Genomic DNA, 20216 nt, shown 5'->3' on the forward strand with positions numbered 1-20216 from the left:
CAGCTCTACATTTATTTTTATTTTTTTTAAATTGGTAAATATTGCTGATTCCACCATTTTGCTGTGGACAAAAAACAACTACAAACCGCCATCTAATGCTACAAATATATAAATAAAGTTACAAAGATTCACACCTTTCCTGATTTCTTTCCCTGACTGTTCCTGTCTGGATTCCTCCACTCAATTCTCTGTAACACTGCAGCATTCATTCACAGACAGGAGGCCTGCACCTGCACACATGTGCTGGCATCCTTCTCCTCACTCACTCTCACTCACACACACACACACACACACACACACACACACACACACACACACACACACACACACACACACACACACACACACACACACACACACACACACACACACACACACACACACACACACACACACAAACTGGCATAAAGACTTGGACCTGTATTGACCATGCCTGTGTGTGTCCACTTACAGGCAGAAAGGCAGCAGAGACAGCAGGGTCTCTTTGGTGGGGCGGGCTGTGAACTCCGGCAGCGTCTGGATCAGTTTGTTCATCACCATGCGAAGGTAGCCCTGCAGCTGCTTCCTCCTCTCCTCCACAAATTTGGCATCCTGCAGGCAGTTAGAGAGAGAAAGGGAGAGAGAGAGAGAGAGAGAGAGAGAGAGAGAGAGAGAGAGAGAGAGAGAGAGAGACAAACAGAGTGGGCAGGAGAGAGAAGAACAAGTTAGTTATAGAGATAAAATGGTGCTTGGAAAAGCTGAGGTTAAAGCTGCAACATGCAACTCTTCATCACATTAAAATAATACATTAGTGGGATATATTAAAGCTGCTATAACAAATATTTTTATATTAACGATGGATTATATATGTGTCATGTGAAAGGTGTTTCTCTTGTAGTGATGACAAAGAACAATCAACCGATTCTGCAGTTCCTTTCAGCTCTACGGAGCTTTATAGCGTCTTTAGGCTCATTGCTTTTGGTTTTCTGGCCCACAACTTTCCTGTTTTACTGTACCGCTCCCATTAATGATGTTTTTTTAGATGCAACAGGCAGCTGTTTCCAGCAAAAATGAGCAGATTTTTCTTCTCCTGAAAATCTCTCCTTCCTGATTAGCATAATCTGCCATCATAATAGCAAAGCGCCAAGGTACAAACGCGCCTGGCTTTTAAAGGGAATGGGAGAAGACACGGATTGGTTTATTGCATGTTACGCCCAAAACACACCTATGATGGATTATGTGCCCGGCACACAGACCCTTTTTTCCGCCGTTAAACTAGCAAAAGTGGATTCGTACACGCCCTAAACGCACGTGCGCTCCACGACATGCACTTAGATTGTTAAAATAGGGCCCTATGTCATGTTGCTGTGCCAGGATCACATCTTGCATAGGTGTCCCGTGTGATTTGTCTTTCTGAGCTTTTCCTCTGTCAGTACAAATACGGTATGTTTGCAGTTAATACCAACTACACTATAAAATTGCCCATAATGCTGCCAATGACCAGGCTTCCAAATCCCATATGTCCCATGGCAAGCAATTCTACACACCTAATAAAAAAAACATGCATTTTCGAGGATTAACACACCTCGATATTTGAGTTTATTTTGTCATTTGGTTGCTGATGAATGTAGGCAAGGTCATACAGTAAGAGTATTCAGACTTCCCTCACTGAGCGACTCTGGAGGCACAGGCACATAGCCACATGGCCAATGTTAGCACGGCTAATCGGCATCCAGCTAGGCTCAGAACAAAGCCTGGGCAACGCTCCGTTTTACTCTGTGGTGCTTGGGACTGGAACAAACAGCCATTATAGGAGGCCAACATTTTCCTGGTTTTGAAACTATTGCTTCTCTTTTGATCTAAAATCCCAACACCCAAGTGAATTGAATTGCCTTGTCTTAAAATATAAATGTCATTCTTCTGTACAAAAAGTCCTGGTATCACAAAGAATTTCACAATTAATGCACTGCAAAAGGCTGTCGTTGGTTTTAATTCATTAATTAATGGATTGCTTGTTTATAAATTGTTAACATCTGAGTCCCATGGGAACTCCTCTTTTTTTGGTTTCAACAAGCTATCTGCAATTTTTGACATTTGCACTACCAGCAATGCCTTAAAAAATATGATACAATTCAAGATTGCACTGCCTCTTATTGAAAATAAGCAAGACAATTAAATACATACCAGCTGTAAAAGGAAAAATATACGGCAACATACATAATTATTTTTTCCCCGTATTTGCGGGAGTGTCTACATTACATGGTCATATTATTTTGGTTTTATTGTTTAAAACACAAAAAAAATTGAATTTATTAGTGTTATTTTAACTCTTACAATGAACAGAAGAAAATCTAACATTAAAAAAACAAAACAATTTGCCAATCAAATAGTCAGTAGGTTAACCCTTCATGTTAATTTAATTTACTTAGGGGGACTCTGATGCGCTATTAGCAGCTCATATTTTTTAATATCCATTACAATATTTTTTGTCAACATGCAGAAAAATGCCAACAATTAGGAAACAATCAAAGAGGGTGTAATGCACGAGGAATGTCACGCTTTTGCCCCAAGCTCTACACAGATCTGTAAAGCCACCTTAACCAATCAGTGGCAAGCATTCTGGCTCTGCTCCACCCATGTGTCCCTGAAGGGTTTCATTTTGAGGTTATCAATATAAATGTATAAGTCTGATATGATGTCAGAAGAATTATGATGCATAGTTTTAGTTAAATTTGATTTGTGTGAGTCAAGAAACAACTTGTCATTTTACAGGGAAACAAATCCACAACTTGTTGTAGGCAGATGTGTGCATGAGTGCATGCAAACGTATTCATCATTAAAAACAAATTAAAAACAACCGTCAACAGTTTTGCTAATGTTGTACCCTTGTGCTGAGTCACTAACTGTGTGTGGATCACTGCGTATCCAAATAAAGCTGTGTATATTAACAAGGCGGGAAATGTGGTGGGAAGAATTTCAATATGTCCACACATGCACATCAGCTGCATATTCATGGTACTGTACATTCACATTTGGCATCCGTGAACCTACCAAACATTTGGTAGATGATATGCAGTACAGTGGCTAGAGACAACTCTTAAAACAGGCAAGTACATAAGAGGTTCACCGTCGCCCCAAGTAGTGCATAAGTGTGTAAGTTTAAGGGAGTAGTAGTGGATAGCTGAACACTTGCTGCGTGGAGGGTAAAATAGGCGCGGTAGGACTGGGTAAATCTTATGTGTCAGATTAGGCCCTGCGTGCAAGCGTGGGTTTCATGCTATGTCAACACAATAAGGGACACCCTGACTGCTTTCATAGATGTCAGAGCAGTAATAACACTAATGGACATCGTGACAGATTCATTCTCTTGTGGAGACTGAGAGGAGGGCTGAGGAGGCCAGGTCCTGTTTGCAGAGTAGAAACTGCTGTGGCATACTGATGCAGGTCCAAGGCTGATTCTGTCCTCTTACATCTTGTCTGCTTACATCAAGCTATCTCAACACTGCTCTTTCCTAGTCCTCCACCCCCCCTTCTACCCTGTCTTTCTTTCCACACGGCTATACTGATTTGACATGAAGCCTTAATCAGTCTATTGTTACTCATCATCATATAGGGAAGGACAGGCAGATGCAAAACATGGAGGTGAGCAAGGCCTATTTCTGTCTTCTACATCAATAACACACATCCTGTTCAACCAGTATAAAGGAAGATTCTACGAAGGCAGTTACATTATATTTTGTAAATAAATTGAAACCTGAATCTGTTTTTTGACATTTAAACATGACTGTTTATATAAATGAAATAATTTGTAATGGCTACAAAACGAAGCTAAAACTAGACAGCTAAAGCAAGAGAGCTACATCCAAGGAAAGCTAGCAAGCGAGAGCTAGCCTTAGCAAAATCTAAAATTAATTGAAATGGAAAATATACATTTTTCCAATATCCATGAACTGACATCTTGGTTCATTGAGTTAGTCATTCCTAATAACTAAACGTGGCAGTAACGCTCAATCCAATAACAACAGTGAAAAAAACAGCTAGCTGCTTTCTCAGCTTTTGTGAATGTATGCATGGTGTGGTTAAGATACATTTAAATCAAATATTGAAATGTATTCAACTGGAAATTCATGTATTATACTGATTGTACTACAAATATTAAAAGTAAAAGGACATACAGCAAAACAGACATGTAATTCATGTAAGCTAATGGTTTTTCTAAAAACAAAACTAGTAAAAATGAATAGATGGGTATATTTTACATTTTCCCATCACATTCTGTAAAGATTAGAGTACAGTAGTTGTAATCTGTTTTAGAGAAAATGTGATGTAATTTATGGCAAAACTTTACACTTTTTTTTTTTTTTTCTTTCATTGCTTCTGTAGTTAACACAGTTTGCCTTTGTATGACAGTACAGATTGTTTATGGACTCTTTCCTGTGTCCATTCTTGCTTCCCTCACCTCTAGAAGTCTAAATGTCACGGATTCTAGTTGCAAGATAAGATATATTTCTATATGCATGCTTATCAGCAGCGTATGCGGTTATACATTATCATAAAATGGTCATGTGACGGCAGAAAGATAAACTGGAATATATACTGTACATGCATAAACACACACACAGTCTCACACACACACACGTACACCCAAATTCCACTTCCCAGTGAAGAGAAGAGATAAGCAGGAGAGGTGAGAAGTCAATGGAAGAGGAGAGAGGTCTCCACAACTGCTCAGTAACCGTACTGCCAGGTTTACGCCTTTCAATTCTGGGGGAGGAAAGAACTACATGTTGCCTGGCAACAAAAAACACTCTTAGAAGTGAAAAGTAACTACACCTTACGGTATCAACCACTTTTGTTTTCTCCAAACAGAAAATCAATGCTTTTGACCAAGACTTCGATCCTGCTTAAAGTTCTGGAATAACTGTGTGACATATATTCCTGTTATGGCTTTTTTATTTTATTTCATTACACAGAGACAGAGAGAGAGAGAGAGAAAGAGAGAGAGAGAGAGAGAGAGAGAGAGAGAGAGAGAGAGAGAGAGAGAGAGAGAGAGGAGGGATGAAGGGATGCCATGTAATAGAAGTCCCGGGCCAGATTTGCTGGTTGCATAATAAGCTGCTGTCTTGGCAATTCAGACACTTATAATGAGCAGACTGTGAACAGATTTTGTGTAAGTATATCCTCTATGTGAATCTGGCCCTTGGTGTCTGGTGTATTTTCTGGAAACAAAATGTTTCTTAGCTCCACATATACAGTCAAAATAAAATGTAAACACAATCTCCCAGGCCACCACTTTAAAACAGGAACATCAACCTAAGCGCTGATTTAAACCTGCAGTACACTTGTATTAAATGAGAGTGGACAGCATTGGTATATGCTGGCAACAAAAAAAGGTCAACACTTTCCACCAAGTCAGCCGACGCTGGACCACAGCGAGGCTGAGCAGGCTGTTCTCCAGGGCCATGCATAAAACATCACAGGCAATTCAGGAATTCTCATACCTCCACTATACTTGTCATAATTAAAAGCGTAAAACATGTATATTGCATAATATGTGAACCCAACATACAAAGACTGGTTAATAATTCACTTTGTAGTTTCTGATTAATTAATCAGGGCAGCCTTGGCACTCCTCTCTTTGTATGAGCAGATGGGGCGGCTGCCGAGGGCAAATGGTCGCTGTGGGAGTGCCGTTTCTTTCTGCTATGATTACCTTTCAGGACTTGTATGAAATGTTACCGTAATTACAATCATCAAAAGCCATAATGTCCCACTGCCATTGTTGTAAATTCCATTGAAACAATGGTATCAACAATATCTGGTATCTAAGCATCAATTAATGATTTGAATCATTGTTTTCATCTTGCCTCTACTCCCCTTGTGTAAATGTCATCCTGTTTAACTCTGTGTAGATTTCAATATATTAATGTTAATGAGTTGAGCATAGGATTGGTTGATAGTGATGATCATTTCTAGCCTTGAAACTAGGGATGTCACCATACCAAAAATCTAGTATTCTGTACCTGTAGCGTCACGTCACTCTTCTTTCAGTGTTTTCTTTTAGTTTCAACTTTCTGTTATGGTGTGGAGTGGAGGGGGCAAGGAGAGCGTGATTTACAAAAACGAAAAAGTCAGTCTTCTGGACCCCCACAGCCCGTTGCTTTGAAGCCTGGCATCACCACGCAGCCAGCGTACCGTACCGTCTTTCATGAGTTCACCCGGAACTCCCAGACAGCGAGCATGTTCAGTTACGTCTGTCTCTCTCTGCCGTTGTTTTTCACAAAGAACCGGTCTGGTTAAAGTTAACTGATGTTATAGAGGTCCGTTACAACATGCGCTATCAGAGCACATGTTAGGTTGTGATAGACAACGGCAGAGAGAAATAGACTCACTTGCGGTTTGGGAGTTCCAGGTGAAGTAATTTTATTAAGTTTAGTACCCCCCCTACTTCTACTACCTTTGGACGCAATGCTTTCCGTTTTGCAGCAATACATGATTGGAACACACTACAAAATATTCTGAAACTTACGTCTCTAATCACAATTTCCACCTTTAAGCTTAACCTACAAAACAATATAGTCGATTCCTGTTCCTGTTGATAAACATGAATCATATTTATACACATATACTTAAGTATTTAATTTTTTTTCTTTGCTGTCTATTTTTTATTTTTTAATTGCTTGTTCTGTGTGTTATGTGTATGACATGTATATGTATAGTTGTGGAGTATGTTAACATTTATTTCTGTAGCTTCTTGGCCAGGTCATGTTTGTAAATGAGAAGTTGTTCTCAAACAGTTTACCTGGATAAATAAAGGTTGTAAAAAAAAAAAAAAAAAAAAAAAAAAAAGTCGTGAAAGCCGTCGCCGTAGATGTACGGTAAAGTCAGAAGCTGAATGCGGTCAAGCCGTACAGGGAGATGAGGGGCTATTCACTGTTTTTCCGTGCTGGTCAGTGTTCTTCAGTATTTAGCGGCAGTCTTGAACATTTTTAATGTTAGGCGTATATACTGCCCCCGTCAGGTCCGGAAGGTACTGTGGAAAAATGAGTACCGGCACGTTTTCAGAATTTTGGTACTGAGTTGGTACCAAAGTACCGGTTCTCGTGACATCCCGACTGGGAACCACATGAATCTGCAAGCTCATGTTATATTTGCTCTGGCAGATCGTCTGGTCCCGTTCAGACAGGTTTCCCGGGCCCTGGCCGGGCCAATCACAACTCTTTATTTCATGTAGGGCTGTGTTTGATACGATGACTGACAAGTTTTCGCGCATTGGGTTGTGCACCCTCGTTAGGGGTGCATGATATATCGACTCAATATCGTTATCGCAATATCACGTTGCGCAATATTATATTGAAAGGGGTTGCAATATTTGCAATATTTTGTTTATATTGTGTATTGTGGAGCGCTGCGTCCCATCCGTTGGATGTGTGGCTTAGTCAATTGTACAAATTACTGGATATCGCTATAATGATCATGTTTCTTGCAAGAATGGCAACACATATTAATGCTTCACCATCACAGCTCATATCTGCATGCTGTTTAGATTTGTCTGTCGCTCAGCACTCTGCACATGATGTTCCGTTTCTCTGATTGTTTGAAGATCTATCCAATTGCATCCACGGACGGTCTACGGCCGTTGAAACGAAATCGAAAAATTAACTGAGAGGTTCCAGGCTAACTTGTTGCATTTGCGATTTGGTCTGGTGATGTCCAGGCCAGATCACTCTGGCACACTACTCTCCATCCTTCAAAAAATGTTACACTTTTTGTATGGATTAATCAAACTAAATAAAACGTGTAAATTAGTGAGTTGTAGGTGTAGCTGTTTTGCCCTTTGTTATAAGCTAACCTAACAGGATGCTGTCTGAATAGCCTTAGATTTAACTGACAGATATGAGAGTGGTATAGTTTTTCTCATCAAACTCTCTGGCAGATAGAGGGCAGATAAGCAACTTTCACCAACTGTGGAACTTCTGCTTTGAAAAATACTCACTTCAGAAAGTGTTGGATTAACAGGGACTGAAAGCTAAATCAGAGTCTAAAGATAACAGTGAAATTGATGACGTGATCAGATTCATTGACACTAGTCCAGTCTACTTTGGCCATTTCTTAATACAGGTGGGGATGCTAAAGCTGAGCAACCGAGACCTCCCAAGCCATGCTGGCACATTGCAAATGTTTTTTTTTGCTGCACAGCAAAGCAAAACAAAAATAGTTCACTTTTTAATAGTTCACTGTGGCTGTTCCTGTTTATACTGTTCCTCCTAGGAGTATTTTAAACTGACCCACTGACCAATAAGCACCAAATATGTCCATATCATCGCCAAAAAAAAGCTCAGCTGGATTAGTGATATACATATATTTTCTATAGCTGCTTCACAATTGAAGCCACTTGCTGGTGTGCTAGCGGAACGATTTTAATCCATTTTAATGTGAAGCAGCAGCAGGAAACATTAGGTTTGCATCGACAGTAAGTGAACACGGCTCTGATGAAGCTGGAAGCGATCAGTACAGACAGGTACCTCGGAGTGAAACAGAACTCTCAATTACAGAGACAAAGCAAGTACTGAGAGCTAAACACAAACAAAGCTCTCCCTCCACAGGCAGATGATATGCAAAAATCCCCGACATATCTTTTTAGTCTGCAATTGTTGACGTCAGAACTTCAGAAAATGAAAGTATATTTTCTACACAGTCTCATATGCCTGCTCACTAAACACGGACGTGCTGATTGAGAGTGCTTTCTACCGTACTGAAGAAAGTGCCTAAAAGATTCTTTTCCATTGTGTCTCTTTTTTAATCTGTGGCTCCTAGGAAAAGAAAACCACGTCGTCTCCATTTGCGACCTTGAAAGAAAAGAAAAAAGGGAGAGAGATAAAAGCCAAAAATGAAGCAATTTGTATCGAAGCCTAAGGCAGATGAGTGACTTGCGTGAGCAGGAGGGGAGACAGTTATACAAGTGGGCAAATGAGAGAAACTGATATTGAGTGGATGAGAACAAAAAAAACAAAAAAGGAATAGCAAATGCCTTTAGACATAAGTCATAAAAATCTAGATGAGGTGCGGCCAGCGAGAAAAGCTGACAGCTGGACTCTGGGGTGTGACAACAACGTGTCTTTGATGTAATCATTCTGCCCCCTCTCTGTCTCAGCGTTGGCATCAGAAGGGATTTGACAGGCGCGGCTTGGGAACATTTAGCCTGTATGCCTGGCCAGGCCCCTGACAAATCAGATGATTAAGAGCTGTCACAGGCTGTGTGTATAGCTGTGTGTGTGTGTGTGTGTGTGTGTGTGTGTGTGTGTGTGTGTGTGTGTGTGTGTGTGCACATGTGTGTGCGTGTGTGTGTAACATCATCTGTATTGTTAGGTCACACAGCTGGACAGTCTCGCCTAAAGCGCTTGGAGACACAGAGAGGGAGAGTCACATTAGCAGGACTGAGATAAACAGATACACAAATGAGTCAAAGAGGCAAAGTCTGGATGGCGAGGCCTCACGGGGCCACCGCTACCACTGTCTGGGTCAACTCGGCCACTGGCTAGTGTGAAATGAGCCAACTTCTAAATGAAATGGATCCAAATGATGATTCGCTCAGTATTTACATGATTTCTACCTATATAGTGATAACTAAAGGTGTCCGGTTTACAAGCACCACAGTCCGAAAAGGGTTCTGCATGTACACATACATACATGATCTGTAATCTATGGATAGATGATTTACAGATACCTAAAAGTCAAAAGGGTGAGTGTATAGAAAGAGTTAAATTATAAAAAAAATAAATGGTGCTGAACGTTTCAACCTAAATCTAATGAGTATTTCACTGGGCCAGGGTATTCTGAGTGAGGTCTTATTCTAAATGTCAACACATATGCCATTTGGCTCCATTTATCCTGCATTAATCCTCAATACAAATGACTGTAATTTCTCCCAACTGTACCAATTGCCACTTTGCTTGTTTGAAAGCCATGATGTCTCTCTCTCTCATGGGTGGGCCAAATTCTCTGGGCGGGCAAAGCAGAGAAAGGAGAGGTAACCTTGCTCCTTATGACCTCATAAGGAGAAAATTCCTGATTGGTCCATCTGAGCTTTCATTTTCTCAAAGGCAGAGCAGGATACCCAGGGCTCGGTTTACACCTATCGCCATTTCTAGCTAGTGGGGGACCATAGACAGGCTGGGGGGGGAACTCACATTAATGTTAAAAAACCTCACAAAGTGAAATTTTCATGCCATGGGACCTTTAATAAAATGAAAAGTGGTATCAAGTAAACACCTGAACCCAATTACACTGACAGTGCAGGCAGAGATGTTTGGGTTGTTCATGGGATCCATCCGACAGATGAGTTAGTTTGTGGTAGTTATTTAGGGCACGTTCCCACCTAACCTGTTTGATTCGGTTAAAACTCTGGTCCATTTACCCGGTTTGTATTTTTCATCTGGGCTGATGTGAAAGCTGTCAATCACACCCTGGTGCAGACCAAACAAGTGAACCGAGAGCACAAAGGTGGGTCTCGGACTCCGGTGCGGTTTGTTTGACCAGTACTAATAAATGCTGATCATGAAATCTGTCCAGGAAGGGATCTTATAATTGATCTGTATAAGGCAATGTATATAAGCTATTTATCATTTGGTAAACATGGTAATACCTATGCGTGGGTATTTTCCCTGATGGGTCAAAAGCTGTTAAAACTGCTGTGCTTGTATCTGACTGCATGCACTTTTTCAGCTCATTAAGTCCATTATAAAGTGTGCTACAACAATCCCACAGTAACAAGCCTCGAATCATTACTGTACTGTACAAAACGCCTCCTTCTCGTCCTGTCTCTAACGGTTAGTCTTTATTCATAAAGAAAAAAAAACACACGTTTTGCAGTCTAATTATACTAATAATGCATAAACACTTATTTCTTTGTTAGCTCTTTATGACACCAAAGAAAAGAACATAAATTAGCATTCAAAAAAACAAAACAAAAAAGCATTAAAGTGCCGCATAAACTTCTGTCAAGTCACCGGAATTTAATTTCCCTGTGTGGGTCCTGATGATGCAGGATGACAATCACCGAAACTGTCCAATCAACGAGTTACCCGTCCGTCCGCATAACTTCATGTTAACTCCTCTTGGTTGGTTTGTAAAAAGTCAGTGACCAAAGTCAGGAACAAGTAGTTTTTGAATATCCCAAGTCATGCTTCGAATGTCACTGCCGCTCGGACTAGAAGGGTTGAGAACGTTGAGAACGTTGCGTAAAATACTGCTAAAAGCAATGCAGACAATGGCACATATTATGTATTTTGTATTGGTTAAAATAATTCCTGTCTCGTCAGATGTAACCGAGAGCAGAGAGTGAAGGAGTTAACACCTCTGTGATTCACCTTCCCTTCCTGTGTTGCACGAGTGTGACGCGTCCTGAACCAAGGCAGGAGATTAGCTAAACATTCCAATCACAGGGCACCAGCATGGAAGCTTGAAGTGTTAGCTTAGGTAATCTAAGTGTGTAAGTGTGTGTGTGTGTGTGTGTGTGTGTGTGTATGTGTGTCTGTGTCTGTGTGTGTGTCTGTGTGTGTGTGTGTAGGGTACCTGTTACATGTGATGTGTGATGTGTACAACATTTTTCCATACGATTTCTAATGACTTAAATCCATAGCAGATGCTCTTTGACAACTACAGCTGTGTTTCCCTCGGAGCTGTCAATCATTTTGGAAGCGTGTGTGTGTTTGTGTGTGTGTGTGCGCATGTGATGATGAAACTGACAGTTTTCTGTGCATGTAATACAGTTAGTAAGGGCTGTTTGTGTGCACACATTTCCTATACTACCTGATCTCCACTGACAGTTTGTATGTTTTATCCTCTCCACACGAACCACAGCAGAGCAGACATTCACGATGCTGTTTAAAAGGCTTTTGAAGGTCTCCCCCTCTCACATCGCTCCTGACATTAACATTTCTCCATCATTAGCCGCACATCATAGTGAGAGGCCCTGAGTGTGTGTGTGTGTGTGTGTGTGTGTGTGTGTGTGTGTGTGTGTGTGGGTTTTCTGTATGCGTATCAAAACTCAGCTTTGGAAAGTGTCACTTTGTAATGGATGAAAGTGGGAAAGAGGCTTAAAGAGAGATTGTTAACAAAAACAGGGAGACAAAGATGAGAAAAATATACAAATGCACATGAACAGGGAGGGACACAAAAACAGAAACAGAAGGGCTGGGAGCGAAGCTGCAACAGAGCAGCAACACCTTTTACCAACAGGTTTTGTCATCGTCCTTACGTAACTAAACGTTTTGAGAAGCTGCCAAACAAGATTCATAAATAAATCCCTTATCATCAAATATCATAATATATTAAGCAATTTGTATGCATTTTTGAAAGATACTACAGTAGCTGCATTACAAAGGTATGCAAAGGTGAAATCCCTGATGGTACCCAGAGTAGTTTTTGACCACTAGTAACACTATAGAGCAAAGTGTGGGTCAACATTTGTGTAGGTATCTTGCACTCACACAGTCTCGCCAATGGTTTCGTGCTATTTTCCTGGTCAACAGTTGGAGGTGGATTACTGCGGAATTCATTCAAACGTAATTTTTTTTTTTAAAGTGACAGCCGTTGAATGTAAACAATAGCCATGTTTCCATTCAATTGTCAAGCAAACTTTACCATATTTTTTATTTATTTATATTGTATTTATATATTGTATTTATTTATATTTTTATTTATATTTATTTATATATTTTTATTTATATATACTGCATATATATATATATATAAATATATTTTATTTATTTATATTCTTATTTATATTTTTATTTAGATATATATTTTTATTTATTTATATTTTTATTTAAATATATATTTTTATTTGCAGTATTTATTTATTTGTGCCTCTGCAGGTTGATGAACGTCTTTGTGTTGATCATCCTCGGAGATGGTTCAGTGGGAAGGACGCCAACCAACGACCAGCAGACGCGGGTTCAATCCCCGCCTCAGGTACGTCACACAGGAGTGGTTGTGATGAGTGAATGTGTTTCAGACTTGAGAATTTACAGCGATTTCAACCTGCGAATTTACGACGATTTCAACTTGCGTATATGCATTTACAAGAAATCATTTTGAAGTTATTATAACTTTAGATTAGTTTTTTGTCTGCAGGCTGTTCAGCAGAAAGTATTACAAGTTTGAAGTATCTTAGTGCGTAACGTTTTGGCTACACTCCACGCGTAACGTATCGGGCGTGATCGCAGAGCGGATGTGTTGCGCAGCGCCACACGGCGTAGGGTTGTATGAGTCACAGCGAGACGGACAGCTTTTGCCTTGTATACGTATGTGTGTTTGTATATGTATATATATCTGTATGTCTATGTGTGTATATGTATGTGTATACGTCTGTAGGATTGAATGAGTCACAGCGAGACGGAGAGCTTTGGCATTGCTGTCAGATGAATGTAGTGGAGTCAAAAATACAATATTTCTCTCCGAAATGTAGTGGAGTAGAAGTAGAAAGTGGCATGAAAAGAAAAGACTCAAGTAAAGTACAAGTACCTCAACATTTGGACTGAAGGACAGTATTGTGTGTGTGTGTGTGTGTGTGTGTGTGTGTGTGTGTGTGTGTGTGTGTGTGTGTGTGTGTGTGTGTGTGAATCTGTATGGTCGCACTTGTATGTTTTGGTTTCTTTTTGTATATTGTCATGTTATGTTGACGCCTATAGTGTTTTCTTAATTCTGTTAATGCCTTGTTCTAATGCTTTTGCTGTTTTTAATGTTAAGCACTTTGGGTTTACATGTAATAAAAGGTGCTATACAAATTAAAATGCCATTGCCATGGGAGACAGGCTGAAGGCTGGACACCGCTAAAACAATCACAACGTTTAGCTGATCACCAGGGTTTACCGAGTGGCATTTTATCTAAGTTACAAATGATTTAGATTTCGGTTTGCTTTAACGACACTATAAGTACTATTTGAAACCAGTAATATTAGCTCCATTTAAGCCCATTTAAAATTTCAGCATTTGTGTTTGAGTAAATTCTCTTGGGCCGCTTCTCTCTCCTCTACAGCAGCATTGCTCCCCACTTCACCTGAAGAAGAAGGTCCAAACACTCCAAAGAAACTGATTGGATTGAAAGAACAGGGAAACTCAGCATGGCAGGCCTGCTGATCACGAAGAATACAAACACACACACACACACACACACACACCTGAATATACAAAATACACACTCCGTGCTGCAGAGACTCACTTCTGAGGTATAAAAACATGTACACAAACACACAGCTTCGAGAACAGCAGTGTTTTTCACACACACATCCCCCCTGCACACACAGCTCTTTTCTCACACTCACACACAGTACAACTGTTCTTTTATGTTGTGCAGCTTCAGCTTTCACAGATAAATTCATGTTTTGCATGCACACATATTAGGTGCACACACACACGCACGCACACAAACACGCGCACACACACACACACACACACACACACACACACACACACACACACACACACACACCAATCTGGTACTTATCAAATCTTTGAGCTATAAAGCCCTCCACCTGCTCCCTCATTCCATTTCAGTCTGGCCTAAGGCCGTGAGTTCTGTTTTTTGTTGGCAAAACGTCTGTTGCTATAGCAGCTCAATTTAGTAATCTGAGGAAATGATTACATTTGATTAGTTTTACAGCATGAAGGTCTTCATGATGTCCTATTACTATTTGTGGTGTATGAAAGACTTTCCTCAACTGAGTCTATACTTTGTTGAAAGTTGCAAAGCTGTTGCATGCGTGGATGATGTTTAATTCATTTTCAAAAAGTTGATCTTTAGATGGTTACTACGGCATCGCCTTAGGGAGAATTCCCCCCCAATTTGAGTATATGTTTGTGAGTGGACCAGACATCTGTGCAGAAATGTGGGTTTTTTTTTTTTTTTTTACAGGCAGTATAAATAAGAAAGCAGAAAGAAAACACCAGCCAAAGCTGTTCGCCTAACTGCCTGCAACTCATGGTCAATCATGTCTGCATTTGATACTATGTTCATGATAAACCTTCTAATAAAAAAAATATATACTTCCATCAACCGTTTTTACAGCTTCTCTCTTCTGATTCACCAATTTTTTCAATCAAGCATATTTTTTTTTTGTGATATACATTTTTTTCACAACTCTATTTTCAGGTTAAATAACATCTGGAATTAAAGTAAAACGTGCAGGAAAAACATCTGGATGAATGAGTGAGGCAGAGGCTCATATTTTTTTGTCAAGGACATCGTGGTGTGCCCCAAATTCTTAAACATGGAGGGAAGAAACTAACTACCACATACATCCTGATGGAGAAGGAGTGGAGGTTTTGGCCATAGGCATTAGATTTAAAAGTAATCGGACTTGGCGAATTTCTTCTCATACATTAGAAGACAATTGAACAACACGGGACGAATAAAGACAAAAACCAAACATCACGTATGCTATAGTGCAAACAAGATGTAGCTGAAACAAACTACACAAAAAAAAATAGACGTTAACACTAACAAGGCACTGTATCCGTGTCACATTCTCATTAGGGGCTGAGCCCCCCCCTCTAATGGTCTGATCCTAGAATCGCCCCTGATCTACATGTTGATTGTATTGGTGATTTTAGCATCAAACTGGGAGACAAATGTATCAACAGGAAAGCTGGTCTCCACAGTGCAACCTGACTTGAACATCATCACTGTGCATTGTATATTTGTAAAGTACCAAAAACTGTTAATAGAGAGAGCTAAAAATGTGTGGACTAGGAAGAGACCTCAAGAGGCTGATGAAAATAAAATCACTCAAAATAAAAAGACACAAAAAAAACACTATGGCAAACGGAGGTACAGGTAATTTGGGTACAAAAATAAAGATTTATCGAGAACAGCCGGGGGGCGGAAAAACTATTTTTTTGTGTATTATAAGAAGAAAATACTGAGGGAATGCAACTGAAATGAAACTAAGACAACAGAGAGGAAGATGCTGGTGTCTGATAGCCTCTATTATTTCTGCCTGTTATTCAGAATGATTGAATTCAAATGAAAATAATAAACTTTTGGTCGCAATTTCAGCTCCTAGTGATCACGAAAATAATGCAACGGAGAAAAACTATTATTTCGCACGTTACGTTTTGTAAGTAAACTCTGATTTTGTCTTGTGTTCTGAATGACACGCGCAGCTTCACCCCTTCCGAAGGCTAACCTTATCAGCCAACATTTGAATATATTTTTTTATATAATTTATTTGAAAGGGGTATTCAAAAACTTCCACGGCAAAAGTATTAAGGGAAATTTCACAGTTTAAGGTGTCTTCACAAATGCAACATCTTTCCAAAGGTCACTGAGTAGTCATGTAAAATAATTGTGATTATTGAAGTGCCACTGTAACATAGATATTAAACCCTGAAAATATTTGTTCACTGAACTCTTCTGGTTAAAAGTTTGAAGTCTGCTGCACCGCTAACCATACGCACAACAGTGACATCACGGTGTACTAACTACAACCTAAGAACACCTCCACATGACTGCAGCAAGGTCAGGAAATGAAATATTTGGTGTTAAATTACTCAGATAAACCTGTTAGACTTGAACAGTAAGTGGAAGGCAAAGGCGTCAGTGTTTGCTGGTCTTGTCAGCTGTGTGCGGTGCTCCTGCTTTAAAATGTTGTCAGTGAGCAGCAAAGCCAGGGCTGCTTTCTGTGAGTGATGGCCGACTTCCTGGAGATGGGGAAAACCAATAATTCACACAAACCTGCAGTGTAAATGGGCTTTCAGAAAGCTTTCCGGGACACAGTGACACAAACTGCCTAGGCCTTTGATAGACACTGGCACTTCCACGTGATCCTACACGGTCACACACACACACACACACACACACACACACACACACACACACACACACACACACACACACACACACACACACACACACACACACACACACACACACACACACACACACACACACACACACACACACACACACACACTCGCAGCCCCTGCACATCAGCGTTCAGTCCAGTTTCTAGCCGTGAAAGCACAGCGTCTTTGAAGGTGGGGATGTCAGGCCACATTTTTTAGCTGCGACAGCGTCAAATCCAAGCAGCCAGAGAATCGGGGTCAGAACCAAATTATCTCCCAAAGGTTGGAGGGGAACAGAGGAGAACAGGATAAAAAAAGGGAGGAGAGAGGAGGGGGGGGGTGAGGAGGAGGAGGAGAGAGGGAGGGCTCCTAGTAAGTAGACAGGTAAGTGAGCCACGGGACCTGGAGCGCTGACTGAGATGAAGAGTCAGGTTGTGTGTGTGTGTGTGTGTGTGTGTGTGTGTGTGTGTGTGTGTGTGTGTGTGTGTGTGTGTGTGTGTGTGCAAGAGGAGGAGTGATAAAGTGCTGGCAGAGCCATTATATGACTTTTTTTTTTTTTTTTTGATCAATTTTTTTTTTTATTGGCACCTTCAGACATACAAAACAAATTACACAACGTGTGACCGGTAATAGCAGATGGTGCAAAGAACAGATAAACACAAATTGAACAAATTTTCACTGCTACATGGCACCCAGGCATGCTAAGTTGAGGTCGCTGAGTTGAGGGCCGTAACCAGAACTATAACGATGTGAGCATCCACGTTGCTGAACGATAACATTCTGTAAACGGTGGCGTCAATACCTAAATTATTAATACAGCAGATGTTGCGACATAAGATTACAGGAATGCCTGTAGGAATATCCTACACGTGGAAATTTGCGTACATTTTGTGAAGCAAAAAAAATATAAGATTAAAGGAACACGCCAACTTATTGGGAATTTAGCTTATTCACCGTAACCCCCAGAGTAAGACAAGTCCATACATACCCTTCTCATCTCCGTGCGTGCTGCAACGCTGTCTGACGGCTCCAGCATTAGCTTAGCCTAGCATAGATCCTGCAGGTAACTGGTTCCAACTAGCCTACTGCTCCCAATTGTGACAAAAGTGACAAAATAACGCCAACATGTTCCTATTTACATGTTGTGATTTTGTATAGTCTGGCGTGTACAAAAAACAACGTAACATGAGACACAGCCATCTTCTAACAGTAAACAAACCGGGAACTATATTCTCAGACAGGCTTGCTGCGAGCATATCACTCCGCCCAAGTACTATATTCTTCCACCTGAGAATATAGTTCCCGGTTTGTTTACGGTTAGAAGACGGCTGTGTCTCATGTTACATTGTTTTTTGTACACACTGTCACTCTACAAATCACAACATGTAAATAGGAACATATTGGCGTTATTTTGTCACTTATTCGGAGCAGTAGGATTACTGGAACCATTCACCTGCATGTTCTTTGATGGGCTGATGCCGCTGGAGCCGTCAGACAGCCTTACAGCACACACAGAGATGAGAAGGGTATGTATCGACTTGTCTAACTCTGGGGGTTACGGTGAATAAGCTAAATTCCCAATAAGTCGGCGTGTTCCTTTAATGTTCCTGGGGCCGTGCCGCCAACACTGCTGCCTTTGCGACGCACAGAGCTCCATGCTACGTTTACACGTGGCCGACTATTTTCATAAACTGACATTTCAACCTCTCCGTTTTCAAAAATAACATTGTGCACAGCTGTCAGTTTTCAGAAAAGTGTTGGTTTACACGCACCCGTGTATATATATATATATATGCCGTCAATGCCGTCATGAACATGCCAAACCTGTAGGTGGCAGTGTAACGAGAAGCTCAAGCCCACGTTAGCCAATCAGAATCGTAATTGTAATAATAAGATATAGTTTGGTCAACACACAGTTGGTTTATGGATTCTGAAAGCTGAAGATCTAATGTTTTCAAAACAGTACAGCATTCATATCTTCTATAAATAGATGATTATGAAAAAGAGATTTTTCTTAACTTAACTCTCAGGCTCCTGGTCTTTTAGCACAATATAATGTATGTAGCAATCGAGTGCATCGTTAAGACCCCTTTTATAAGACTCTCATTTTAAAGTAAGCTGGAAAACTTAATAAATCTGCTTCTGATCGAATCGGAAAAGATGTTTTTCAACCAACTCCTGCAGCTAACATTAGCTAGCTAGCTACAGCTATTTAAATCTGCTAATAACATCAATTTACTAGAAGTGATGAATCTGCTTGTGTCTACCTCTGACCAACTGTTTCAACTAATATTTTTTTTTTGCATATTTTGTCCATAATTACGTATCAGCAGGAGGTGAAACATTGTTCTTCATCTACCATCACTCTACTGATGAGGTTGCTCACCTTGTTCCCTATGGCTTTCTTGGGCGGGAAGTTGAAGGTGTCCACCTGTGGAAACTGGGTCCTGAGGTGGTTGTGGAGCTCCCTGAACTCGGTGTAACGCCTGTACACATTCCATTCGTTGTCCAGGATACGGATGTAGACCTGAGGACAGGTAAGACATATCATCATCATCATCATAACAATTATCATCTTCATCACAGTCATCATCACAGTCATCATCATCACAATCCTCATAATCATCATCATCACAATCATCATCATCATCATCACAATCATTATCATTATGATGATCTTTATCATCATCACAATCATCATCATACTCACAATCATCATCATACTCACAATCATCATCATCATCATTATCATCACAAACTCATCACGATCATCATCCTGATTACAATCATGATCATCACAATCATTATCATACTCACAATCATCAAAATCATCATCACAATCATCATTGTCGTCACAATCATCATCATCACAATCATCATCATCATTAGGCCTGTCACGATAACAAATTTTGCTGGACGATAAATTGTCTCAGAAATTATTGCGATAAACGATAATATTGTCATCGAGAGACCATTTGCATCTAATATAATGATAATGGCATAATAATGCAGGTACACCTTTTCAAAGATCAATATACTTTTATTTCTAAAGAATATTTAACACTGGAACTGGAAGACATTTTAAATATCCACAATATGTCTTTGATCTCCTTTAGTATGTCGTCTTTCACGCTGATGTACAGTTTGTGACACGTAAGTTCTCAGACTACAGACTCTGTACTACATTTTACAATTATTTAACACTAAATATTAAATTTAAATAATATATAATTAATAAATTAAATCTATCTGTATGGCTATATGCCACATGGCCAGTAAATGTACCAAAATAGTTCTGTTTTTCAGTCTTCATTTTGGCGAAGGTGCGGCTTCTGCTCCTCTTCAGGTCGGAGCTTCGTGGAGGCGGGCCGAGACACACACACACACAC

The 20216-nt window shown here is 40.2% G+C and overlaps 1 protein-coding gene across 1 annotated transcript in view; it reads right to left on the reverse strand.

The window, feature by feature from the left end:
- The window catches only part of snx29 (sorting nexin 29), a 185863-nt gene that overhangs the window by 14894 nt on the left and 150753 nt on the right, over positions 1 to 20216 (reverse strand). Inside the window, exons 19-20 of the mRNA XM_028568209.1 lie at positions 19214 to 19354; positions 452 to 591 (exon numbers count right to left, since the gene is read on the reverse strand). Of these exons, the coding sequence (XP_028424010.1) occupies positions 452 to 591; positions 19214 to 19354 (281 nt within the window). The remainder of the gene's footprint in view (positions 1 to 451; positions 592 to 19213; positions 19355 to 20216) is intronic.

This window comes from Perca flavescens, chromosome 21, assembly GCF_004354835.1.
Source record: "Perca flavescens isolate YP-PL-M2 chromosome 21, PFLA_1.0, whole genome shotgun sequence".
NCBI classification, from domain to species: domain Eukaryota; kingdom Metazoa; phylum Chordata; class Actinopteri; order Perciformes; family Percidae; genus Perca; species Perca flavescens.